The sequence below is a fragment of the Paramisgurnus dabryanus genome, chromosome 23, assembly GCF_030506205.2.
Source record: "Paramisgurnus dabryanus chromosome 23, PD_genome_1.1, whole genome shotgun sequence".
NCBI classification, from domain to species: Eukaryota; Metazoa; Chordata; class Actinopteri; order Cypriniformes; family Cobitidae; genus Paramisgurnus; species Paramisgurnus dabryanus.
In genome coordinates this window covers 11,618,994-11,646,167 of record NC_133359.1, presented here as the reverse complement: position 1 = coordinate 11,646,167, position 27,174 = coordinate 11,618,994, and the positions used below count along the sequence as shown (strand labels likewise).

At 35.7% G+C, this 27,174-nt stretch overlaps 2 protein-coding genes across 2 annotated transcripts; both read left to right on the top strand.

Moving 5' to 3' along the window:
* Positions 1-330: 330 nt before the first annotated feature.
* Positions 331-13,202, top strand: LOC135780840 (interferon-induced GTP-binding protein Mx3-like). The gene is made up of 12 exons (XM_065291117.1): positions 331-526; positions 1,278-1,406; positions 6,762-6,916; positions 6,997-7,135; positions 7,240-7,438; positions 7,554-7,632; positions 8,986-9,108; positions 9,295-9,427; positions 11,649-11,804; positions 11,939-12,015; positions 12,111-12,320; positions 12,931-13,202. The coding sequence occupies exons 1-12, from the start codon at positions 331-333 to the stop codon at positions 13,165-13,167; spliced, it is 1,833 nt and encodes a 610-aa protein (XP_065147189.1). The 3' UTR covers positions 13,168-13,202.
* Positions 13,203-18,800: 5,598 nt separating this feature from the next.
* Positions 18,801-27,084, top strand: LOC135781411 (interferon-induced GTP-binding protein Mx3-like). Its single transcript, XM_065291874.2, has 15 exons — positions 18,801-18,842; positions 18,961-19,032; positions 19,174-19,376; positions 19,613-19,741; positions 22,520-22,612; positions 23,194-23,348; positions 23,429-23,567; positions 23,665-23,863; positions 23,982-24,060; positions 24,141-24,263; positions 24,628-24,760; positions 24,965-25,120; positions 25,264-25,340; positions 25,431-25,640; positions 26,246-27,084. The coding sequence occupies exons 2-15, from the start codon at positions 18,977-18,979 to the stop codon at positions 26,468-26,470; spliced, it is 1,977 nt and encodes a 658-aa protein (XP_065147946.1). The 5' UTR covers positions 18,801-18,842; positions 18,961-18,976; the 3' UTR covers positions 26,471-27,084.
* Positions 27,085-27,174: the final 90 nt, after the last annotated feature.

The window sequence follows — 27,174 nt, the reverse complement described above, 5'->3', positions numbered from 1 at the left end:
TGGGCTTGTGTGAAGTCACAATTACTCAAATTAAAAATAGATCAGATTTATTTTCACTTTTCTCAAAATTTCTTCAGACATACATAGTTTCTTTTCTTCTACAGTTTGGGCTACCTCAGATAATCTGTGATTGTTAAACGGTTAGTATAAAGTTTTGCTTATTATTAAACTATTTTAACTAAATCAGTAAATTGTAATAAATTATTTAGTGACATTATTAATTTTGCATTAATTTGATTAGCTTTATTTATTTGTATAATTGTATAGTTTATTTCTTGCTCTATGCTCTGAATAAATAAACATTTACATTTTTATATTTACAGTGAGAACATGGGGGGAGAGATTCTTAAACATTTAGAGGAGAACATCTGTCCATTTATTGATCTGATTGACAAACTGCGGTTAGTTGGCATTCAGAAAGACTTAAACATCTCACTACCGACTATTGTAGTAATCGGAGATCAGAGTTCTGGAAAAAGTTCTGTACTGGAAGGGCTGTCTGGTGTTGCATTACCAAGAGGGAGTGGTAAGTATGGGCTGTACAACGTTGAACATGGATTTTTGTAGGGATGCACCGATTGGATTTTTTTGGGCCGATACCGATGCCGATACCGACATTAAACACTTGTATACAATACTATACAGTTGGTCTATTAGCTAGTTTATTTCTGTATCAAATTATTTTTACTGAACATGGATTTTATCTAATTAACATTCAACTGACCAACATAATAAAAGAGGCACAAATTAAGCTAAAACAAATCTAATAAGTCAGCATGACAACCTTCAAAGGTGGTTTTTGCTATTCAGCATTTCTTTTATTAACAACATTAACACATTTTTTTACATATAATGGATTTTTTTATGCAGTTAATTAATAAACAATCTGTATCGGCCTTTCTCGTGCTATTGCCGATATGCCGATGGTTTCAAATTCATCAAAAATCGGCCGATAAATATCGGTGGCCAATACATCGGTGCATCACTAGATTTTTGCAATGAAGGGGAGACGTCAAGGGCGGTATGTTGAAGGATGAATTAAGTGACAACACTTATATTAAACTCTTTATTATCAGGAAAAATGAACCAAATAAAACCTTTTACTATCAGAAACCGTGATGTACTTTTTTAACGAATAACCTTCTAGTAAGAAAATTACATTCTTACTATTTTTTGTTTTCATTCCATTATAAAAATGACATGCTTTAATTCCTAATTATGTAATTTGCTCATATATTGTTACAGTAATGTGATTAACTGAACTGTATTGGGTATAGGGATTGTCACCAGATGTCCACTGGAGCTGAAGCTGAGGAAGGTAACAGATGCAATCAGCTGGAAGGCAACTCTATCTTACCACCTGAAGAAAACTGAACTTGTGAACTCATTAGCTGGTAATTCTGCTTGTACTGTTTCTGTGGATATTGTACAAGATTTCAATATCGTACAGTGATAGTATTAATGTAATTGTAATTCATTGGCTGAAATCTGGAAGTGCGAATACATCTTTTTTTTTCATCTTTCCTAGAAAGCATATACTGGCAAACACAGCAGTCTTGAAAGTTATAATAATTCAATTCGTATTCAGGCTACATGCTGAAACATGAAAGCTATAGCAAAACATTGTGTTGTTATAACTAAAAGTCGAGTCTTAATTGGAAGTCTCCGTATAATTTCTCGAATCGCTCTCGTGGTACTTTGACGTCATCGACATGTCGGTTCTTGCAGCTATGGCGGCGGCAGATGAAGTCGAACAAGCCTATTGGCTGATGAGGTTAAACAAGAGACAGACAGGTGGATGTAATCTGAGCTAATGAGTCCAGGGCTGCGTTCAGCCCCGACAAAATGTTGCACAACGTTTATTAAACAGAAACAGTGCTGCATCCGAAAACTCTTAATTGCTGCCTTCTGCCTTTTAAAGCAACACTATGTAGTTTATCAACCTTTAAATATTGTCTCTAAAATTATTTCAGTGATAGAACAACTCTTAACTGGACAAATTCTACTGCTGCTGCAACCTGAGCAGCCTCCTAGCTGCTACAAGCACACTCTGAAAGTCGAGGTTGAGGGTAGAGCACACAGCTCCGCCCCTCCCCCTGCCTGCAAAAGAGTGTCTGATACCAGGCACTGTTGCACTTTTCAACCACATGGGGGAGCCGTAAGTCAATTTTACATGGAAACTACATAGTGTTGCTTTAATTGCATTTCTAGCGAGAAATTAGTATTGTAGTTTTCAAATATATGATTAGTTATCACAAATGCGCTCTCTGTTTATATTTCAAAACACGCTGCCTTTGAAGTGTGTCTGAAAGCGTTTTCGGACGCAGCCAGTGATGCGTTGATCTCCCTGTTGTGATGACGCAAGAGTTGCAACTACGGTAGCTGAGAAGGCCATGCTTTGTGTTCTTTTTTAAATGTTTCTGTAGCCTGATGAAATCGTTAGCCTGATGTTGCCGTCCAGAATGAAAGAGAACATTCCAACTTGAAACCATTGTGCGAGCTGTCTCTTTAGTACTGGGTGGTTTATTTACATGTTGCTGCTGATTGGACTGCAGTTCTGACACACCCACCAAACAAGAGAAAACTTATTTCAAACCCTGTTGCACATGTTGTTTAACCCGGAAACCGTAGCAAAACGTTGCGCACTGTTTGTAACCTTGCCCCAGACAATGAATTATGGGAAGTCCATGTAAACAGTCAGGGAGTGCCCTCTGGTGGAGTATTTGGGAACTCCAGCTGATACATATAACAATATGGAATTGAACTCGGTGTCACAAATTAACCAATATCTGTTTTTACTGTAAGTGAGTGTTTTTTATGATGAGGAGCATGTTTTCAGTCATGGAATTTGCAGGATTATTATAGTATGTCAAAAGCTCAAAGGAAATTTGTTTTATCCACATTTATCAGTATTGTATACTGTCAAGAGAAAAAGGGCAAAAAATAGTCCCTAGCCGTCATTGGGGCGGTACGCCTATGTACCTAAAGAGTTCACTAGTACCTCAAAGGTACATAAATTGGTACCAAATATTTATACATGGGCCTATCTGTACATAAATAGTACATATTAGCTATAGCTAACGTATATGTTTACATGCAACCAAATAATCTGTTTAGGGTGTTTTTGATAGGGTGTAAATTTTGATCATATTGAAGGGGGTGGTGTAGTCCAATCTGTGATCTGATCAGCAGGAGAAAAGTATGCATGTAATGCTGGGTAGCCTACACGCCAAAAGATTTTTTACATCTTATAAGATTTTGAAATGTGATAGACCACAAACATGAGGATAAAATCCTAGATTTTATAGTGTGTGGTGTGCCATGATGTGTCAAAGACAGCACACCACACACTGACAGATTTTCAACCAGAGTCTCGACTGTGAACACTGTGAATCTGATTGGATATTCGTGATCGGGCGACTCTGACGTTCTTCTGATCAGGTTCGAACACTCTTAACGCAGCTCACACCTAGGGAAAATCTGATAAAATAATCTGTAGAACCATCAAGATAATCGGGACATAGCTAGGATTGTTGGAAGGGGGTGAAATCAGTCTGATTATCTTTTGGTGTGTACCCAGCATAAACACATGAATCATAGTATTTTCTCAATCGATGCAAAAATACATTGTGCACATACATGTGCAGAACATTTTCGCTCAAATTCATGTCTTATATTTACCTTATATTTACATCTCGCATAATTCTTATCACAGAAACATGCAATAGCAAGGCAATCTCCACGCATTATTAAGTTAATGGACACTGTACATTCTGCAGCGTTCATGTGTACTTTCATAACATGAGTCTACATAAAGCAATGAAATTAGTGTTGTGCCTTTTGAAAATTGTATTTTCATTGCCTATATCTGAAAACTTCTTAAGAAGAACTTTCTCCAACTCAACTTACATTTATCCAGAGATAAAGCGTAAACTCAACGAGAGATGCTGTGATTTTGATATTAACCATGTCATGTTGTTGTTGCAGGCCAAAAGGAGCCACGTGTATCTTTCGAACCGAAGACAATTACATTTGAAGATCCCTCATTAGTTGAAAAATACGTTATGGACGGTTAGTAAAACTGCACTGCAATATATTTTGCTTTCATTTTAAATTGTTACATTTAAGTACCTATAAACATAAAAAACATGTCTGTTATTCTTGTCATAGGGACAGCTTTTGACAGTCATCCCAATGACAAAATGTTTCCCAATCTATCTGAATTCATCTTATATTATAATTATTAACTAAAATGCCTCATTGTCAGGAAATTAAAAATAATTTAATGTGAAAATGTTTTCACATACCTGCGTTTAAATTTGATTTCTGTTTTCAGAGTCAAGAGTGTTACATGACATTCTGATGCTCATTATTTTTTTGGTATCTAAAATAAAATATACTAGAACAATCGGAAAAAGGATGTAATATAATATACTCTATCAGCACCCTGGTATTACAAGTACGTTGTAAGGAAATTAATCATACACTCTTACAAATAAAGGTGCTTTAAAGGAGCATTTCACCCGTAGAAACATTATTCTTTATTGAAAGTTTGTCATATTTGTAGTCAAAATGTAACATACATTTCAAATTTGGTGCCTATTTGACCGAGAAAAGGAGTGTTTGTAGTCTCACCCCTCAACAAAGATATTGGACTTCCTTCTTTCAATGATGCAAAATGATGATTTTTACATCATTGAAAGAAGGAAGTGCAACACTGAAATCTGTATTTCTCCTGTCTCAGCGGCAACTGAATAAATGATGCATGACCATTCAAAAGCATGACTGGGGTTCTAACTATACAAAACTTAATACAAATGGGTGAAGTGTCCCTTTAAAGAACTAGTGTGTAGATTTTTAGTGGAATCAAGTGGTGAGATTGTGAATTGCAACCAACGGCTCAGCAAATGTAAGTTAACAACACAACGGAATCAAGACACAATACAAAGGAATCAATAAGCCAAAACATAGCGAAATTAAGCCACAACACAACAGAATCAATCAAGCCACAACACAGAGAAATTAAGCCACAACACAAACAAATCAAGCCACAACACAACAGAATCAGGCCACAAAAAAACGGAATCAAGTCAAAACACAACAGAATCAGGCAACAACAACAAAACAGAATCAAGCCACAACAGAATCAAGTCAAAAGCAAAACAGAATCAGGCCACAACAAAGCAGAATCAGGGCACAACACAAAAGAATCAAGCCACAACACAACAGAATCAGGCCAAAAGCAAAACAGAATCAAGCCACAACAAAACAAAATCAAGCCTCAAGCCACAACACAACAAAATCAAGCTACAACAAAGCAGAATCAGGCAACAACAAAACGGAATCAAGCCACAACAAAACAGAATCAAGCCACAACAAAACAAAATCAAGCCTCAAGCCACAACACAACAAAATCAAGCTACAACAAAGCAGAATCAGGCAACAACAAAACAGAATCAAGCCACAACACAACAGAATCAAGCCACAACACAGCGAAATTAAGCCACAACAAAACAAAATCAAGCCACAACACAACAGAATCAGGCCACAAAAAAACGGAATCAAGCCAAAACACAACAGAATTAGGCAACAACAAAACAGAATCAAGCCACAACAAAACAGAATCAAGCCAAAACAGAATCAAGCCACAACAGAATCAAGCCACAACAAAGCAGAATCAGTGCACAACACAAAAGAATCAAGCCACAACACAACAGAATCAGGCCAAAAGCAAAACAGAATCAGGCCACAATGGAATCAAATCACAACAAAACAGAATCAAGCCACAACAAAACAAAATCAAGCCACAACACAACAGAATCAGGCCAAAAGCAAAACAGAATCAGGTCACAATGGAATCAAGCCACAACCAAACAAAATCAAGCCTCAAACCACAACACAACAGAATCAAGCTACAACAAAGCAGAATCAGGCAACAACAAAACGGAATCAAGCCACAACAGAATCAAGCCACAACACAACAGAATCAAGACACAGTACAACAAAACAGAATCAGGCCACAACAAAACGGAATCAAGCCAAAACACAACAGAATCAGGCAACAACAACACGTAGTCAAGCCACAACACAACGAAATCAAGCCACAACACCACGAAATCAAGCCACAGCACAACAGAATCAAGCAAAAACACAATAGACTCAAGCCACAACACAACAGAATCAGGCCACCACAAAAGGAATCAAGCCACAACACAGCTAAATTAAGCCACAACAGAACAGAATCAATTAAGCCACAACACAGCGAGATTAAGCCACAGCATAATCAAGCCACAACAGAATCAGACCACAACAAAATGTAATCAAGCCAAAACACAACAGAATCAGGCAACAACAAAACGTAGTTAAGCCACAACACAAAGAAATGAAGCCAAACACAGTGAAATCAAGACAAAACACAACGGAATCAAGCCACAACACATTGGAAATGCTCCTGGCCACTAGGGGGCACTTTCTTCATCAAAATACGTCACACCGTTGCGCTCAAATTTCATGTTGGGCTCAAATATTCCAGATTGGACTCAAAATAAAGATAATAAATCTACAAGGTATTTGTTTACATGCATACATTATGTAGTTTATTCCTTTTCTGTCACTCAATTAACGTTGTGGCGATGAGATGACACAAGGGCTTCCTCTAATTAGTGCTCCCAAGAGCCCACCCCTACTGTCACCAACACCTTCATCAGGGAACAGAGATTATGGTTGTAACTGATATGTTATGTAGTGTATGTCTGTAACAGCCCAGAATCAAGTGGCTGGAAACGGCGCAGGAATCTCTGATGAACTCATCACTTTAGAGATTAATTCATCTGATGTCTGTGACCTCACGCTGATCGATTTACCTGGAATTGCCAGAGTACCAGTAAAAGGACAACCACTGGATATCGGAAGCAAAGTTTGTATTTATTTTTTTGATTTCACAAGAGTTTAGTACATCACACACTCAGTTTTTAAATATGGCTTTGTGTCTTGTAGATCAAAACTCTGATCATGAAGTATATTAGAAAGCCTGAAACTCTAAACATGGTTGTGGTCCCATGTAACATTGACATTGCAACAACAGAAGCACTGAAAATGGCACAGGAAGTAGATCCTGAGGGTACAAGGACTTTCGGTAATGTAGCACACAATCATCACAAAACATCTTGCCAAAAATCCTTTGCACCCATACATGTTTAAATGTACATTTTTACCAAATAATCCTTTTCATTCTCAAAGCCGTTTTGACCAAGCCAGACCTCATAGACAAAGGAACTGAGGGGAATGTTTTGGCCATTGCCCAGAACAAAGTTATTCCTCTGCGGAAAGGTTACATCATGGTAAAGTGTAGAGGTCAACAGCAGATTGATGAAAACATTTCTCTGGAGGAGGCTTCACAGATGGAGAGAGATTTCTTCAAGAAACATAAACAATTCAGGTTAAAATCTAAAGAAAAGATTAAGTCTGACTCAACAAATGACATTTTAAGTTACTTTTATTGAAGCACCAACAAATGAAAATTCATTAAACAAGTTCCGCCTTTGTTTCTACAGACGTCTTTTGACTGACAACAAGGCTACTCTTTCCTGTCTTGCTGTTGAACTGACTGTGCATCTTGTTAATCATATAAAGGTATGTCTTTGTTTCCTACACTGTAAAACCTAACAGTTAACTTAACTCAAACCATTTAAGTAAACCGGTTGCATTAGACCATTTAAGTTTTAAAACACATACATTTAAGTACTGTGAACTTGAGTCATGTGCAATTATGCACTTATATTTAAGTAGTGTGAACTTAAATATAAGTGCATAACTGCATATGACTCAATTTGTTTAAGTTCACAGTACTCAAATGTATGTGTTTTAAAACTAATGCAATCGCTTTACTTAAATGGTTTGAGTTGAGTTAACTTTTAGGTTTTACAGTGTACTCCTGAGGTCTTTTTGAACCTTTAAAGGAAAACACCATAGTTTTTCAATATTTTACTATGTTCTTACCTCAACTTAGACAAATTAATACATCCCTATCTTTTTTCAATGCGTGCACTTAATCTTTGTACAGCGCGTCGTGAATGTATTAGCATTTAGCCTAGCCCCATTCATTCCTTAGGATCCAAACAGGGATGAATTTAGATACCACTAAACACTTCTATGTTTTCCCTATTTAAAGACTGTTACATGAGTACTACACGAGAAAGCATGGTGGCACAAAATAAAACGTGCCGATTTTTTTAAATGAGAACTATAGTGTATCACGTCTGTGAACTCCCCCCTCTTATGATGTTACTGTGCCTGAGGTCGAAGTGCTGCAAACTAAGTGATCTTTCAGCATACAATATAGATCTAATTTTTATCTGCTTAAAGGGACACTTCACCCATTTGCATTAAGCTTTGTATAGTAAGAACCCCAGTCATGTTTTTGAATGGTCATGCATCATTTTCTAAGTTGCCGCTCAGACAGGATAAATACAGATTTCAGTGTTGCACTTCCTTCTTTCAATGATGTAAAAATCATCATATTTCATCATTGAAAGAAGGAAGTCCAATATCTTTGTTGAGGGGGTGAGACTACAAACACCCCTTCTCTCGGTCAAATAGGCACCAAATTCTAAATATATGTTACATTTCGACTACAATTATGATGCACTTTCAATAAAGATTAATGTTTCTACGGGTGAAATGCTCCTTTAGAACACGTTTTATTTTGTGCCACCATACTGACTTGTCTTTAAATACGGAAAACATGGAAGTGTTTGGTGGCTTCTAAATGAATGCCTCTTTGGATCCTAAGGAATGAATGGGGCTAGGCTAAATGCTAAAACATTCCCAACATGCTATGCAAAGATAAAGTGCACGCATTGATAAAAGATAGGGATGTATTAATTTGTCTAAGTTGAGGTAAGAACATAGTAAAATATTGAAAAACTGTGGTGTTTTCCTTTAAAACTGAACATGACAACACACACCTTTTTATACTTTGGTCAGAAATCACTGCCGCTGCTCGATGAAGAGGTTAAAAAGCAGTTATCAGAAGTGAGAAATGAGATAAAGAAGATTGAGTGTGGACCACCACTGGACACTCAGGGAGCCAAACAATATCTCATTAAGGTAAAAACTTCAGTAGCTTGGATTAGATTTTTACTTGAATAAAATAGGAATTAAAATGGCTTTACCTCTAGTTTACCTTAAGTATACAAACTTCTTTGTTTTGTACGGTTATTTTCCCACTGCCAAACACTAGTTTATGTGTAATTATGATGCAACGCGTTCATTAACTAGTTTTTATTTTCACAGATCTTATCAGAATTCAATGAAAAAATTAAGTTCTTATCATTGGGGGAACTGATCATTGAAGACAATTTGTTTACTCAGCTTCGGAAAGAATACAAGAAGTGGAATGATCATCTAAACAAGATAATATCATCCTGTCAGTATATATATTCAAATTTATAAAAGGTTTACTGTTGTACTTTTCTAAAACATTTTTCACAATAGTGTGTTTAAGCAGCCTGTATTTGTTTTGGTCAGTGTTGGGGAAATTTACTTTTAAAAGTACAAAGGCGTGTATGCATAGAGTGCATAATGTGACTTTGTTTAATTTAATTCAGTAAAAATTTTTTTATCAAATTAATTTAACCAAAAAAGTAACTTGCATGTATTTTTTTTAAAAGTAACTCAAATATTAATGTGTACATTTAAAAAGTAATGTGTTACTTTACTCGTTACTTCAGAAAAGTAATATTAGGCTTACGTAATGCACGTTACTTGTAATGCGTTACCCCCAACAAAAGGTTTTGGTGCACATATAATATAGAGAAATCACAAATTACAGTTGTGCTCATAAATTGACATACCCTGGCAGAATTTATGATTTCTTGGCCATTTCTCAGAGAATATGAATGATAACAAAAAACTTTTTTTTCACTCATGGATAGGGTTTGGCTGAATCTATTTATTATCAATCAACTACTTTTTTTAAATCACAATGACAACAGAAACTACCCAAATAACCCTGATTAAAAATGGACACACCTTTTGTGATAGTTGTGGATGAGGCTCTTTATCTTCTCAGATGGTGAAGCTGCCCTTTCTTCTGGGCAAAAGCCTCCAGTTTCTGTACATTTTTGGGCTGTCTTGCATGATCTGCACGTTTGAGATCTCCCCAGAGTGGCTCAATGATATTGAGGTCAGGAGACTCCAGAACCTTCGCTTTATTCTCCTGTAGCCAATGACAGGTCGACTTGGCCTTGTGTTTTGGATCATTTTCATGTTGGAATGTCCAAGTGAGTCCCATGTGCAGCTTCCGGGCTGAAGAGTGCCAATTTTCCTCCAGTATTTTTTGATAACATTTTGCCATATTTTGCATATTGCCAGTGGCCATCAATTTTCACCAAATTTCCTGTGCCTTTTGTAGCTCACACGTTCCCAAAACATCAGCGATCCACCTTCATGTTTCACAGTAGGAATGGTGTACCTTTCATCATAGGCCTTGTTGACTCCTCTCCAAATGTAAAGTTTATGGTTGTGGGCAAAATTTTCAACTTTGGTGTCATCACTCCAAATGACTTTGTGCCTGAAGGTTTGAGGCCTGTCTCTGTGCTGTTTGGCGCATTGTACGTGGTATACTTTGTGGCATTTGCGTAGTAATAGCTTTCCTCTGGCAACTTGACCCTGCGGCCCACCACATGTTTTCAGATAGTCCTGTATTTCACCTGAAGTTATTTGTGGGTTTTTCTTTGCATCCCGAACAATTTTCCTGGCAATTGTGGATGTGGTTTCAACAGAACCTCGCATTTCCCACTTTCGCCGCTATTGACGAGTTATCTCATCAATTAAGAGAAAATGCTTCCCTGCCAATGACTATTTCCGGCTTTCTGCAATACCACTATTATCCACCAGTTGGCGCTTATAAAACCTGGAAGTATCGCCCTAGGGCAAGCAGCTGCATGTCCGTGTATGTTTTGAGGATCGCTCCGAATCTGATCTCTAACAAAAGTCCTTTACAAAAACGTTATTATCTCAGCCTTTTGCTCAAAATATTGTATTTTTGAAGAATCCTACCCATATTTGAGAGGGGATAAAAAGAGAACTAATAAAGGTAGGATGAATTTTTTTATGTTTGAAAGCAGATGGGCTGTTCTTTCATGTTTATATATTTGAAGAAGAACTTTTTCTGGAAGGCATTTTTTGAAAATCATGAAAAATGCTGGCACTGGCTGGCAAAAAAAAAAACCCGCTTTCGGTGAAAGACTTAATTACAGTTTAAACACTGCTGCATTTTCAATTTCTTGGATATCTTTTAATATTCCTTTCTTGTTTTATACAGTTTTATACAGTATCGGGCCAAAATCACCAGGGTATGTAAACTTTTGATCAGGGTCATTTGGGTAGTTTCTGTTTCCATTATGATTTAAAGAGTAAACACAGTTGACTAAAAATTAATGGCTTCAAGCCAAACACTTACCATGAGTGAAAGAAAAGTTGTTGTGTTATCATTTATATTCTCCAAAAAATGGCAAAGAAAACATAAATTCTGCTAGGGTACGTGAACTTACGTATGAGCACAACTGTACAGTAAGTGTAGGTGTGAAACACTTTACTCAAATTTGGAAGTAAAGTGATTCAATAATGAATATTTTTACAAGAAGTTAACAATCCGACTGGAAAGGTGAAAGAACAAATCGTAAACAACAGAGGACGAGAACTGTCCGGCTTCAGCAGCTACAGAGTGTTCGAGTCACTTCTACAGGACCATGTTAACCAACTTAAGGATCCAGCTTTTGTCTTGCTTAATACCGTGAAAGGTACCATCAAACATCTTTATGTTTAGTCTCCATTGTAGAAACATTGCATGTTTTAATGTCTTTCGCATTATTGGCTCTAAGACAATTGTGTTTGTTTTGTTTGTTTGTTTTTTTATGTTCATCTGCATGACAAGACATCGTCCTCAAGCAGTTCTTATGCCTGTCTACTGAGTGTTTCCAGAGATACCCTAATCTTCTAAAAATCACTGTGGTAAATATTGTTTCTAAATGGGGCCTAATAAAAACAACATTGGGGCATTTTTCTTTAATCTACCTTCTTTTATCATTCTTCTCTTGACACAATAGGACAAAATCGACCAAATTCAGGCAAGTCAGCAAAACAAAGCTGAAGAGAGGATCATGGAGCAGTTTGAAATGGAAAACATGATTTGTACACAAGATGATATTTTCTTTAAGACCCTGAATGAGAATGGCAACATTACATTTTCAGAAGCTCAGTTACCTATTTATGATATAGCAAGCAAGTACAGTGATATGCTGAAGGCTTATTATAAGGTAAACCTTTTTAGTTTCCATATGAGGAGTTCAGATGCGAAACCCTCTATACGTGACATGTTTTCTTGTAAATTAGCATTGATTTATCAGGCTCTTTTGTTTAGTAATTTCACTGTAATGGCAATGAAAAGACTTTTAGTTAGCAACTGAAATGCATTATTTTGTAAATGTAAAAACTGAACCACACATTAGGGGGCGCTATGATCCATGTGACTGCCACATACGGGTTGTATTCCGGTCCAAATACTCAAAAGGGACTCAAGTTTGAATGTGATCCACAGTTAGCGGCTTTTGCATCTTGAGCTCCTCATATATTTACTAATACAATATATGCATGCAGTTTATCCTTCAATATGGCAAAGTGCTCCTAATTTTAAGTAACCACATTTATAAAACAATTACTGTGTAATAAAACATTAAGAACTTAAGTTAATAAAACATTATTTTACAAGGCAAACATTTTGTTATGCATTCATCAATGGTCTTCTGGAAGAAGATCCAGTGTAGTCCATGACATATTGCTATGCTACAAAATTAAAACAGTTCACTAGGGGCATACCGTATACAGATACATTTAACACTTTGGATATTGATCTTTATTTTGTTTTAGATTATGGTGCAGCGCATGGCTGACCAGGTGCCCATGCTGACCCGCTATTTCATGTTGAAAGAAGCCGTTCAGCTCGTGTGTAATGATATGCTGACACTGTTGGAAGAAGCAGATGTGCGTGGATTCCTAAATGAGGATACTGATGTCAGTAGAAAGCGCGGAGAGTTACAGGCTCGCCTGGAATGTTTGGCCATTGCCCAGAATGAAATTTGCCAATTTTTTTCAGGAAACAAATAATCTCTACTATCTATAAATGCATCATTGATATAAAAACCAAACATGAGTTACATCAGTGGTTCTCAAACTGGGGACCGCGAGATGGTGCCAAGGGGGCCCCAGTTTTATGACATTTTATAAAATACATTCATTTAGCATGAATTCTGTGTAATTAAACCTAAAAAATAAGGCTACCAGCCAACAGCACTACTTTGTATAACATGATATGTTTTGTTTAATTATGTTAAATATTAGAACAGTTTTTGTCCTAAATTTTCTTTGGGAGAAGTGCACCGTACACAAGGGGGCCCGCACGCGGAAAATGTTTGAGAACCACTGACTTACATGACCCATTAAAGATCATGTAAATCACCTGTTATTGAGGAAAAAAACAGCGCACACTGATTTTTCCTGTTATCTCTCATCTTTTTGTCCTGTCTTATAGAGTCTGTTTTCATTGGGTTTTATATTGGGTTTATTTCTGTTATTACTATTTTTAAATGCAATACTATTACTTTATTTATTACTTTTTTTCAAGAGTAATTATTTACACTTGTTATATTATGTTACTTTTACTGATGATAAGACACAATCTTTTAAATAATTTATGTTACTTAGCAGCAATAAATACATCTGCAACAGAAGTTTAAGTTTAAACAGCACAGAAAATGCTGAAAAATATTAGCTACACCCTGTTTAGTTTTCTTATGTCCTTCATATTATGCCTTAATGTAAATGTAACCTGCTGCTAGTAGTGCAAGATTTGCATTCAATGGACTGAACATACAGAACACCTTTGACAGAGGTTTAGTGTATTTGCATAACTCAGTCTGAGGGTGGCGCTTTTTAGTACATTTAACCAAGTAATGTATGGGGAACTGGCTTATTTAACAAAAACATAAACAAACTACAGGCTATTGCTTTGTTTGTTTTTATCATTTATAATCATTTTTATTTTAGTTTTGCATTGCTACTGTTTCTGAAAAGTAAAAGTTTTGTACTTTTCTATTTATTTATTTAAGATATTTTAAACTTAATAATTTTTGCGTTCACAAATTTGAGTTTAAAAATTTGGCTCACAAATGTTGCACATTTTTTGTTACTGCTTTGTTAAAGGGACACTCCACTTTTTTGAAAATAGCCTCATTTTCCAGCTCCCTTATTTGATTCTTAACATTTTGAAATACATTCAACTTATCTCTGTCTGTACCACTTTTAGCATAGCTTAGCATAATCCATTGAATCTGATTAGACCATAAGCATAAGGGGACTATTTTTGTCTGCTGCATATCTGCCTAGAAAATCGCAACTTTTATTTTTCAGTCTGTCTTAGTACACGATGTAACTACAGAAGAGTCAAGTTTTAAATAGTAAAAACATCGAAACTCTTTGGTTATTTTTGAGCGCAATGCTAACGGTCTAATCAGATTCAATGGATTGTGCTAAGCTATGCTAAATGTAATGTACAGCCAAACCCGGAGATCGGCTGAATGGATTCCAAAATGTTAAAAATCAAATGTGTTCATTAGTTAGTTTATAAAATTTTAGTGTACAGTAACCATACATTGGTTTCTGTTTTCCAGAATGTATCTACAGCAGTCTGCTTATACAAACATATTTTAACTGGAAATATGTATGTTTAATATGTCTGGAAAAATAGTGTAGTTTTGTACTAGTTATATAATAGTTTTGCATTATCTATGGGGTAAATAACACAAAACGTTGCATTTTCACGCAAAACATGCATGTCATTAAATAGCACTTTTCTAAGTTGTGACATAAGGAAGCTTTCTGATTTCTATAAAAAGCCTATACTGACGGGGCTTAACGTATGCCTTCATTTCTGAAATGGGTGTGATACACCATGAATTCTGCAACACAACGACTACTCTTCTCTCCAAACACTGCATTGTGAAACCAAAATTCTAAGAAATTATAAAAAAAAAACATTTAGAATAGAGACAAATTCAATTCTCAGAACTAACTTTGTGTTTTACTCTGTTATATTTCCATAAAATGCATCTATCAAGTAATTTTGTAACGCTTTAGATGACAGCCTGCAGTTTGTCCCATACGTGAAAATAATTATTAGCATACCTTATAACAATAGTGTGCCTCTGTACACTGTATGTAAAGAAACAGTATTATTAGGGAATACTTATAAAGGCTTTTCGGTTAAGGTTCATAGACACCATATGTCTAATCTTTAAGAATGGTGCATTTTCTCTGAATATTTGATTATTGTTCTGTATCATTTACACAATAAATCATCTTATTATGGCATAGTTGGTCTTTAAATGATAATAGTGGTTTAGCAGTAAAAAAGTAATAGGTTTGTATTATTAAATTGCAGACAAATATTTGGGATGGCTTTTACGGTATGTTTGGTGCGAAATGAGTGCTGTAGGGGCCACAAATTCATATTCTTTCATAGGGCCCAAAATTGCTAGTAGCAATTCTGCTAATGCATATAGGACAGAGTTGGAGATTAAACATTTTCATTTTTTTCTCTTATGTTTTCGATTTCTGCAGTAAAGAATTTTATAAAGTCACTTCTACTAAGTTTTGACGAAATATTTAGATCAGAGGATGTCTGTTTGTTTGTTAAAGTAGTCATTGTTCTAAACCAGTGCTTCCCAATCCTAGTCCTCGAGTCCCCTCTCCCAAAAAGTTTTAAATGTCTCCTTATTTAAAATACCTGATTCAACTTATCATCCTTCCAAAATGGTACATGTCTCCCTAACAAGCTGATGAGTTAAATAAGGAGACATCTAATACTTTTTGGGAGGGGGTGATCGAGGACCAGGATTGGGAAGCACTCTAATCTAAACAAAAACCTTATATTGCGTTTATTTCTTTAGAGCACATGTGGTGCTGCTGTACCATGGCACTTTACCTTTTACTCTTCAATCTTTTTTATTTAATTGGAGCAACAATATATATCTCATGTACAGATCGCATCTCAACCGGCTGCAAAGCACTGCAACACATCAAAATGTGTACATTGCAAACATCACAACATAGAACAGAACGGCATGGCACAACACATAGAGCCTTATTATCAAAATATTAAAAAAATGCACAACACCAATAGCCTTATTATCAAAATATTTAAAAAATGCAGTACGTGGAAACCCAGTGTTGAATTCGTAGGTAAGTATAAGTTTCTGTTTCCCGATCTTTTGAAAGTGATAACCTGTTGCTCAGGTAGAGAACCTGAACAACTGGAACATTGAAAACAATAAGTGTGTCCCAGTCAGTACCCCAGTGTAGTACTTTCAGTTTTTCACAATTGCTAATAATTAATAGTGAGTTAATAATGATAGAATTTGTGTGAAGGATCCCTTTAAACTTCTTTGTTAAACAGTCTAGACGCACTCGTGTCACAATAAAGTGACTTTTGCAAATGCTTTTGAATGATATTGAATTGCTGAATAATGAAATTGGACATTGTCCCAGATAACTATGACATTTCATACCGTTTGCTCCTGATTGACCTACGGAAAGGAGATTTCATTAAGGAAGTTAAAAAAATTAGTTTTTCAGTGTTGTGTGCCCAAGACATAATTGTGTGCCACAAAGACAATCATGGAAATAGTGGCACACATGGTGATGTTGCCTCCTCTTTGTCCAGGGACATTGACTTTGGCATGATGACCAATCATGTTTCCTTTATTTGTGGAGATTAAAGCCGCTTCATTAACATACAGGTACTCATAATGAGTTAAACTGCTATCCAACTTCAGAATATAATACAGAATACAAGAATACATGTTGATCAACATTGAGTTCTCCCACTTTGACACAGCACCAATGTATACTGAATTTTTCCAGAGTGTAATAGTTTATGGACATATAATACTCAGGAAATACATTTAGTTGTTTTTTTTAATAGTAAATATGCAGTGGCTTTTAGGCCTTGTCCACACGGACTGGGTATTTTTATAACCGCAACATCTGTTGCAGTGTTGTCGTGTAGAAAGTACAACCGGGGTTTTTGCTTCTGATAAAGGCTTCTAATTGGCTTCATGATTAGGGTTATATCACCGCTTGCTGGTGTGGCATGCTCTTGACAGCGCATGATCACGTGTTTTTGCAGGTTCATGTAGGCGGAGATTTCTTTTAAACCAAGCATGTGTGGAGGAAAAACTCAGGTTATAAAAATACCCATCTCCATGTGGACTAGGCTTTACATACCTGAACAAACTGGAATCACAACTCTTTTAGTTTCTTTTAAAGAGCTCTTGTTGCTTAATCCAAATCGCATTTCTTCTTAAAAAAATGATAAATTGTGAAAATACTGCATTGGTGAATATTATGAAAAAATGTATTGTCCTGTATTACTCGTTGCTAAATTTCTTTGAGATGGATGGTGTTGTTTTGGAGCACCATGTCAACAATGGCATGTTCTTGTTAATTTTAAAACATGTTGTTCGTCCACCAAAACATGTTCTCGAACTTCTAAAATTAGAACTTCATTTCTAAAAACAAAAAACATTACGTAATAAATATAAATATTTGCAGTAGAGAACAGAAATGTACAAGACTCTAGACTCATATAACCAGAATAGTAGAGTTAGTTACTGGTATCCCTCTGAAATGTGCACACTAAATGCATTGTCCCAGAATTCACCCATCTTTGTGTTATTATTGAAACAACACATTTTGTGTTACTTTTAACACAACTTGTGTTTTATTTAAACACAAAATCACACATAATGTGTTAAAAGCATAACACAAAAAGATCATGCTCTTTGTTTGGTGTGTTTGAAAAAATTAATTTTTGTGAATTGTGTAAAAAACATTTAAAAAAGATGGACGTTGTGTCCGTGACGTCACCTATAGGTTTCTGAGATCGTTTTTGAAGCTTAAAGTAGGCGGTCATCCGCGCGTCACTCACGGATATCCAAAAATGGGTAAAGATGCAGAACTTGGGTGATGTTGGGGTGTCTGGTTGCTGAAACCACGCCCCCTAGCTTGAATCTAGTGACAGCAGTGGCTGTTCAAACGTCACTCCAGCGGCCACGCCCTAAATTATGCAGAACTTTAAGGCTTGATATCATTTAAACGGATGAGTTACAAAACAATTCACCCCCCTCACAGTTATCATGAAGGGCAAAATTAGCTAGACAAAAACCATTTTTGTACCAGGCTGAAAGCATATTATTTTCTACTGTAAAGATTTTAACATGGGGGTCTATGGGAATTGACTCCCTTTTGGAGTAAATTAATTGCAGTTTAAATCACTTCCACGTATTGGCTTCACCAGACAGACCGGAAGGTTGCTCGGTGTTAAACCAATAAATAAAGTTGCAATTGTATTTTCCTATTATATAAAGCATTTGAGATTTGAGTAGGCTATTGAGCAGGGACTGCCACAAAATAATTACAACAGAAACTTTATTATGTAGTTTGTAGCATATGCTCCTCAAAACCTCCTCCTTTGGCAAATTAATTGCTGCATTTATAGAATTGGACATACACGATATAATGTATGAACTTTGTGAAACAATACATGCTTAACTTCTTTCAACACGAAAGCATCGTTAGATCCGAGGAGCTTGAAAATGTTCATGCATGCTCCACCCAGGGTCACGAAATATCTCAGACACAAATATTTCAGAACACCAGCCCTGGGTGTGATTGTCTTTGTAAATATTCAGTTTGACTTCACACAGCACCTACTAGAAGACAAGGTTCTCTCTCTGTTATTAGGCATACGGCACTGTTTGAGTAAAAACTAAATTATAATACAATCATCTGGGAATAAGGAAATTATCTATTCTTATAACCAAGTTTTCTTGGTTTTTCCAGCTTTTCTTTAGACATAATGTCATTTTTATTTAGTTCCTCTGGAGACAGTAGAGATAGTAGTTTCATTGAAAGGTAAGTACAAAAAATTTATTTTGCTTATTATTAATTTTTTTTAATGAATCAATCAATTGTATGAATTAATTTTGAGGCAATTCTGTTTATTTTCATACTTTTGTTGTTATGGGCTCTGAATAAATAAACATTTGTATACAGTCAGAGAATGGGGGGAGAGCTTCACGATCGTTTAGAGGAGAACATCCGTCCATTTATTGATCTGATTGATACACTGCGGTCACTTGGGATTCAGAGAGACCTGGATATGTCACTACCGACTATAGTAGCAATCGGAGATCAGAGTTCTGGAAAAAGTTCTGTATTGGAAGCTCTGTCTGGTGTTGCATTACCAAGAGGGAGTGGTAAGGACTATCTTCTTTAAATATAAAAATAGCTGTTGCAAGCAACGTTCTTACGGCCAGGGACTCTAATAAAGGACCAATGGCATTTCATGTTTTTTCTTTTGAACTTCTTAATAAACATTTGTGTCCTTGTCGATATGTTTGTTTTAATTTCACAATAAGAAATTGTGTAACTCTAATTTGCTTGTCATATAATTTCTCACTGTAGTGATGAGATTGCTGAATTGTGTTGGTAGGGATGGTCACCAGATGCCCACTGGAGCTAAAGTTGAGGAAGGTAACAGGTGGAAGCAGCTGGAATGCAACTATATCATACAGGAAGAAGAGATTTGATGTGGCGAACTCATCAGTCGGTAATACTGCATGTAAGTTATTATGTTTTGAGCTACGTGTGAACGGTACTTTTAGCCTATACGATTTTTTTTTATTCTACTAAATAGCCTATATTTCTCCATACTTGATCTTTATACTTGTTTCTCTTTGGAAAACTTTTACTTCACACATTCTTAGGCATAGTATAGCCTACTTTTTAACTACATTTCATTAAATTAAATTTAAATAATAATTACATAAAAAAATCTAGTCCTATACTTGTACTCACGTAAAAGTAGAAGTTTTACTTAAAGGAATAGTCTACTCATTTTCAATATTAAACTATGTTATTACCTTAACTAAGAAGAGTTGATACATCCCTCTATCATCTTAAGGGCGTAGCCTGTGCGTAGCTCTGCGTAGCCTGACGCGCACCTCACAAAATTTCTAACAGCGCGTCGGCTCTACGCGGACCATAAGCTCTGTGATTGGTCCACCAGAACCCCTCCCGTCAGGTAAAAAACTGCGTCATAGGTATTTCCGTTTGAGACGGTGAAAACAAAGATGAGCCAAGTTGAGGATTGATTTAACTCAAACTGAAACATAAGTCGTTGTTTATTTACTTCCATCATTGCTGGTCTTCTCAAATTATACACAACAAGTTGCTATTTCTTTTTCGTTTGTGGGTTAACTTGCTTAGCTTCTTCTTCTGTGACGACTTCTGCTGCTACTGTGGTTACACGCGTGATTACTGCCAACCAGCGGTTTCACGTGTGTTTGCACGTCGACGCGGACGGCGACGCACAAGTATAAATGAAAACCGACGCGGAACCTACACCATCGCTGCTACGCCGTAGGACCTACGCACGACTATAAATCGCCCTTTACGCCACATTCAGACAGACAGCGATGTTATCGCTGCTCATCGCCTGCCGCTGGTGGTTGATGTCGCTTGTGGGCGTTCCCACTTCTGGTTGCGTAGTAGTGTGACATTGTAAACAACAAATCAGTGCTCCACTTACTTCACTCCCATCGCTAGTCGCTCATGAAACTCGCTGCTAATTTGCATAAAGTTAAACTTTTCTCAACTTTTGTCGCGCGACTCCGTCGCTAATCGCGCCTACATTCTGTCGCCAACGGTCACGTTCGCTCGTGTCACCGGAAGTCGCCCAGTTTCCATTGAAATGAATGAGATCGCGTCGCTCTGCTACTGCTTGTCGTTGGCTGTCTGAATGGGGTGTTAGTGCGTGTACGTAAGCGCTGGAGCGCGCTGCGAAACTTCGATAGCATTTAGCTTAGCCCCATATTCAATGGTATCAAACAGAGATAAAGTTAGAAGTGACCAAACACATCCATGGTTTTCCTATTTAAGACGAGTAGTTATACGAGCAAGTTTGGTGGTACAAAATAAAACATTTTTTTTCTAAGCGGATTTAAAAGAGGAACTATATTGTATGGTGTAATAGCACTTTTGGGAGTACTTCGACTCGCTTGAAAAGTCCGCTCCCCTTCTCCCTCTCAAAATGGGAGAGTGTTACTGCGCCGAGTCGAAGTACTCCCAAAAGTGCTATTACGCCATACAATATAGTTCCTCTTTTAAATCCGCTTAGAAAAGCGCTACGTTTTATTTTGTACCACCAAACTTGCTCGTATAACTACTATAACTATTTTTGGCCATTTTGAAAAATATAAAAAAAATATATTTGGAAATATATTTTTGGCCGTTTGGATATGTGACTGTTCGGAAAAATGCACTATTAAACTTCATATAAAATTTATTAAAAAAACTTAAAGAGAGTCCTTGCATGGCTATTTAAGCCACCAAATATTGAGATATCTGACTATGGTTAAAAACTGTTGGTAATAAAAAAAAATCTCATAGTAAAGTTGACATTTGCATTGAATTGCTTGTACTGTCTGTATGAACAAATAACCAATTCGATCATTCGATAGTTCCCCCCCCCCACACACCATTCCATACCATTCCATTAGACTGCTTGCATAAGATGTTTTACAGTGACCAAAGTAAAAGCATTTGCTCTGCATAGGCTACTCAAAAAAAAAAAACAAAAAAAAAACAAAACAAAAAACACTGGAGAGAGAATCAGGACAGTGAGAACATAAGGCATCACATTCACATCAGTTTTACTTTCTGAAGTAAAATAGTTTACTTTCTATCTTTCCTTAAAATTGTCATAACAAATACAGCAAATACAGTAGACTGTCAGTTAGACCAGGGAGAGTGACGGCTCGGGCTGCAAACATCATTATCACAAGCTACAGACATATTTTAACAAACCTTCTAACATACAGAACATCACACACCAGGACTTTACTACAATATAATTGTAGGTGGATAAATAGAAAATTATTATCTAAATATGCATTCAGTTCAACATCAAGTTTGTATAGGCCAAGGACGAAGATGCATTTCGCCACACAACACTGCACTCTAGTTGTTACATAAGGTAACTCCCCACACTGCAAAAATCGTGATCACACACAATTAATTTCACACATAAATTTAGCATTTCCCAACCTCAGCGCATACAAGATTATTAAAGGAGTTCACAGAAAAAAGGAAAATTCTGTCATTATTTACTCAACCTTCATGTTGTAAAAAACCTGTACAAATTTCTTTGTTCTGATGAACACAAAGCAACACTACTAAATCATTCATTTCAACATTCTAAAAAGATTTATCAACATTTCAAGTTAATCCCTCTGGTAATAGTCAGGATAACTATTATCAGTGAGTTTGTATGTCTTTGAATCATATCAGCATCTGTACATCATTGTTAATGTTTGATATAAATCATGTCATGTTTCAGCTTCTGGAGCCAGACAGGATGTACGTGTATCATACATTCCTCAGACAATTACATTTGAGGATCCCTCTTTAGTTGAAAGACACGTTAAAGATGGTTAGTAAAATGCACTGCAATCAGTTGTCTTTGTAACACACAAGGGTTTAGATTTATCCAGGACTAGTTATTTTAGGACATTTAAGTCGTTTTTACAAACATACTTCAGAAAAGTATGGTACTGGTGTATGTTTGATATGTCTGTGCAAGATGTTTTTAAATTAAGGCAGCTCAAACATGCATCTAAGCCTGGGACTAGGATAAGCCCTGTCTGGGAAACTGCCCCACAGAATTCTTATATAGAAGAATACATAAACCCAAAACTATGTTTGTTTCTTCTGTCATTCATGTTACTATTATGATGAATTCAGGTGGTTTAAGACAGTCATCTCAATGTCAAAAAGATTCTCAATCTACCTTAATTTACCCTAAATTTTAGCACACTGAAGCACAGAATATTAAATCAGTATTAAGACAATATACACTAATAATCAAATAATAAAAACAATTCGATAAGTTTAAATTTAATTTCTGTACTCTGATCTGTCAAAAGTCTTGTTACCTATATTTTATAGTCTACATTCACATTAAAATAAACAAATCCTATAATTAATTATGCAATGTATGTGTTTAACATGCAGCACAAATTGCACTGGCTGGAGATGGGGCAGGAATCTCTGATGAAATCATCACTTTAGAGATCAGGTCACCTGATGTCTGTGACCTCACGCTGATCGATTTACCTGGAATAGCCAGAGTCCCAGTGCAAGGACAACCAATGGATATTGGAAACCAAGTTGGTATTCATCTGATTCTGCAAGTAGAGTTTAGTGCTGCACACAACCAGTTTTTAAACTATGGCTTTGTGTCTTGTAGATCAAAACTCTGATCATGAAATTTATTAAAAGGCCTGAGACTATAAACATGGTTGTGGTCCCATTAAACATTGACATTGCAACAACAGAAGCACTGAAAATGGCACAGGAAGTAGATCCTGAGGGTACAAGGACTTTCGGTAATGTAGCAGACAATCATCACAAAACATCTTGACAAAAATCTTTAGCACATATTAAAATAAAAGAAAACTTTACAAAATCACCCTTTTCTTACAGCTGTTTTGACCAAGCCGGACCTCATTGACAGAGGAACAGAGAGACAGATTCTGGCAATTGCCCAGAACAAAGTTGTTCCTCTTCGCAAAGGTTACATCATGGTGAAGTGTAGAGGTCAACAACAAATTGATGACAACATTTCACTGGATGAGGCTTCAACAATGGAGAAAGATTTTTTTGAAAATCATTATTATTTCAGGTTACATTTCTAGGTTAACATTTTCACTTGACAAATAACATTTTAAGCTAAGTTTAGTAAAGGGACTGATAAAATGAGCATAAAACAACTAAAACAAGTTCCTTCTCTCTTTCTTCAGTTGTCTTTTGAATGAGAACAAAGCTACTATTCCATGTCTTGCCACTGAACTGACTGAACAGCTTGTTAGTCATATCAAAGTAAGTCTAAACGCCTTTTCAGACTTGTGTAAAGTGATAATTTACCAAACAACAGATATATAATTTTTGGTCTTGGTCAGAAATCACTGCCACTGCTTGATGAAGAGACAAAAAAGCAGTTATCAGAAGTGAGAAAGGATATGAAGGCGATTGAGGGAGGACCACCACGAGACCCTCAGGGGGCTAAACAATACCTCATTAATGTAAGAACTTTAATTCAAGTTTTGTTTCTCAGAACTACGCCACTGCATATTGGTCTTGTTTTATAAATGTATGATTTGCAGTTAAATAAGATAGGAATTAAAGTGGTCCTACATAAAGCCCCACGTACCCTTTAAGTCCAACTTTGACGTCAAATTATAGAAAAAAATAAATCATATTTTATGCTGCTCAGTTTTTTAAGCAATCAGTGATTTGTAAGTTCACTGACATTTTTGTTGCATGTCAATTACAATCGTCAATGTTGACCCATTTATGTGGACGCTTTTTTATTTTTGTCCAGTTTTTTCTCATTCCACTTGTTTCTGGATGATTATAATAAAACATGTGCATCTAACTTTTTCACAGATCTTAACAGAATTCAATCAAAAAATGCAGTCCTTATCATCAGGGGACTTGATAATTAAAGAAAATTTGTTTAATGAGCTTCGCGTAGAATACAAGAAGTGGAACGGTTTTCTAAACAACTCAATGTCAACCTGTAAGTAGGCTCATATATTCAAATTGATCAAATATTTACTGTTGTACTCTTAATGCATGTTTCACACTAAAGTGTTTAAGCATTTGTTTTGGTCCATACAATATAAAAATCACAATTGATCTGAAACCTTTTCCATTCTTTCAAAAACAGGATTAAGAGTTATTAAAGTGATTTAATAAGAAATGCGTTTTGTTTTCAAACAAGTTTTCCATCCAAGTGCAAAAATAAAACAAGAAATCATGAAGAATAGAGGAAGAGAACTTGCCAGCTTCAGTAGCTACAGGGTTTTTGAGATGCTTCTGCAGAAACATGTGGCCCAACTTAAGGATCCAGCCATTGTTTTAGTTAATACTGTGAAAGGTACCATCACACATCTATATGTTTTCTGGTCATTCTGGAGAGATCCCATTGTAAAACCATGTGTAAAATGTTTTAGTAGTTTTTTATTTATTTTGAGTCATCAGCCCTGAGACATTTATTGTTTGTTTGTTTATCCGCATAAGACATCACCTTCAAGCAGTTCTCGTGCTTGTCTAAGGATTGTTTCTGGAGATACCCTGAGCTTCTAAAACTCACCATGGTAAATATTGCTCATAAATGGTAGCAAATAAACAATGCTGGTTCATTTTTATAATCTTTGTTTTCAATCATTCTTCACCTGAAACCATAGGAAAAAATTGAAGACATTCAGTCAAGGCAGCAACGTAAAGCTGAGGAGAGGATCACGGAGCAGTTTGAAATGGAAAACATGATCTGTACACAAGATGATATTTACTTTAAGACACTGAACAGAAATATGAAGGAGGCATTTTCAGACACTCAGTTGCCTTTATGTGATATAGCAAGCAAGTACAGTGATATGCTGAAGGCTTATTATGAGGTAAACTTTTATAGTTTTCACATATTTACCTACAAATTCACATGTATAGCTCTGCTTTAGCGTGAATATACAGTACACTCTTAAGTTTGTTCTAGGGATGCTTAACGATTAATCGCGATTAATCGATAGCAGAATAAAAGTTTTTGTTTACATCATATATATGTGTGAACTGTATATAATAACTTTGTATAAATAAATGCACACACATGCATGTATATATTTAAGAAATGTTTAATTGTGTATATACATTTGTATATTTATTTATAATTTATATTATATATAAATATAAATACCTAATATATAAATATATATTTTTCTTATAATTATACATGCATGTGTGCATATTTATATATACATAATTATTATACACAGTTCACACACATATATGATGTAAACAAAAACTTTTATTCTGCTATCGATTAATCGTGATTAATCGTTAAGCATCCCTAGTTTGTTCCTTAGGAACAACCATTTAATCAAGTTCTTTAAGAACCATTTCTTTCAAACCTTTTATAATTTGAAGAACATTGTTTTTGTGAAAGGTTATTGAAGCATCTTTATTTTGTAAGATTATTGAACTGATATTGATCTTTATTCTGTTTTAGATCATGGTGCAGCGCATGGCTGACCAGGTCCCCATGCTGACCCGTTATTGCATGTTGAAAGAAGCTGTTCAGCTCCTGTGTAATGATATGCTGACTCTGTTGGATAGTGAAAATGTGGGTGAGATTCTGACTGAAGATACTGATATTGGTCGAAAGCGCAGAGACTTACAGGCTCGCCTGGATCGGTTGAACACCGCTCAGGAAGAAATTGACCAATGTATTTGAACACTCTTAGAAAGGATGTGTTAATTTTTAACACATCTTTGTGCATTAAGCTTTTAACACATTATGTGTAATTTAAACACATTATGTGTCTTTTTGTTTTGATTTTGTGTTAAAATATAACACAAGTTGTGTTAAAAGTAACACAAAATGTGTTGTTTCAATAACAATACAGAGATGGGTGGATTCTGGGACAACGCATTTTTAACACATTCATTCTTAGAGTGAAGGGATCTATAAAATCCATATTATATTATCTGAATTTAGATTATTTGTGATGGTAACCCATTAAATGTTATGCAAGTTATGTTCTTATAATGAAGTGTTTAAATTGTTTAAACAGAACAGCGCTCGTAGATTTTGCCTGTTATCTTTCACCCTTTGTTTGTTTACGAAACACATGTGGTTTCATATATGTAATGGTTTTATAATGGGTTTATTTCTGATTTAAATGGGCATTTTATGTAACAGTTAGTCGTACAATAAAATTAACCAATATAATCTGCATTATAAATAAGATTTTGTTAACATTAATTATAGCCATAGCAAATCATTAGTAATTGTATTTACAGAATCTACTGAATAGGGGACATTATCTGCATACATATGTATTTGACAAGACAATAAATTCTCTTAAATCTTACAAATAAAGTCTGCATTACTTTCTTTAAAATTAAAAATTGTTTATTATGGCCATTCAAGCCTTG

Coding starts and splice junctions, on each gene's coding strand:
- LOC135780840 (XM_065291117.1), top strand. CDS start 331: ATGGGGGGAGAGATTCTTAAACATTTAGAGGAGAACATCTGTCCATTT. Junction 7,136..7,239: donor TGAGGGTACAAGGACTTTCG/GTAATGTAGCAC, acceptor TCATTCTCAAAG/CCGTTTTGACCAAGCCAGAC. Junction 12,321..12,930: donor TGCTGAAGGCTTATTATAAG/GTAAACCTTTTT, acceptor ATTTTGTTTTAG/ATTATGGTGCAGCGCATGGC.
- LOC135781411 (XM_065291874.2), top strand. CDS start 18,977: ATGTCATTTTTATTTAGTTCCTCTGGAGACAGTAGAGATAGTAGTTTC. Junction 19,033..19,173: donor GATAGTAGTTTCATTGAAAG/GTAAGTACAAAA, acceptor ATTTGTATACAG/TCAGAGAATGGGGGGAGAGC. Junction 24,761..24,964: donor AAACAACTCAATGTCAACCT/GTAAGTAGGCTC, acceptor TTTTCAAACAAG/TTTTCCATCCAAGTGCAAAA.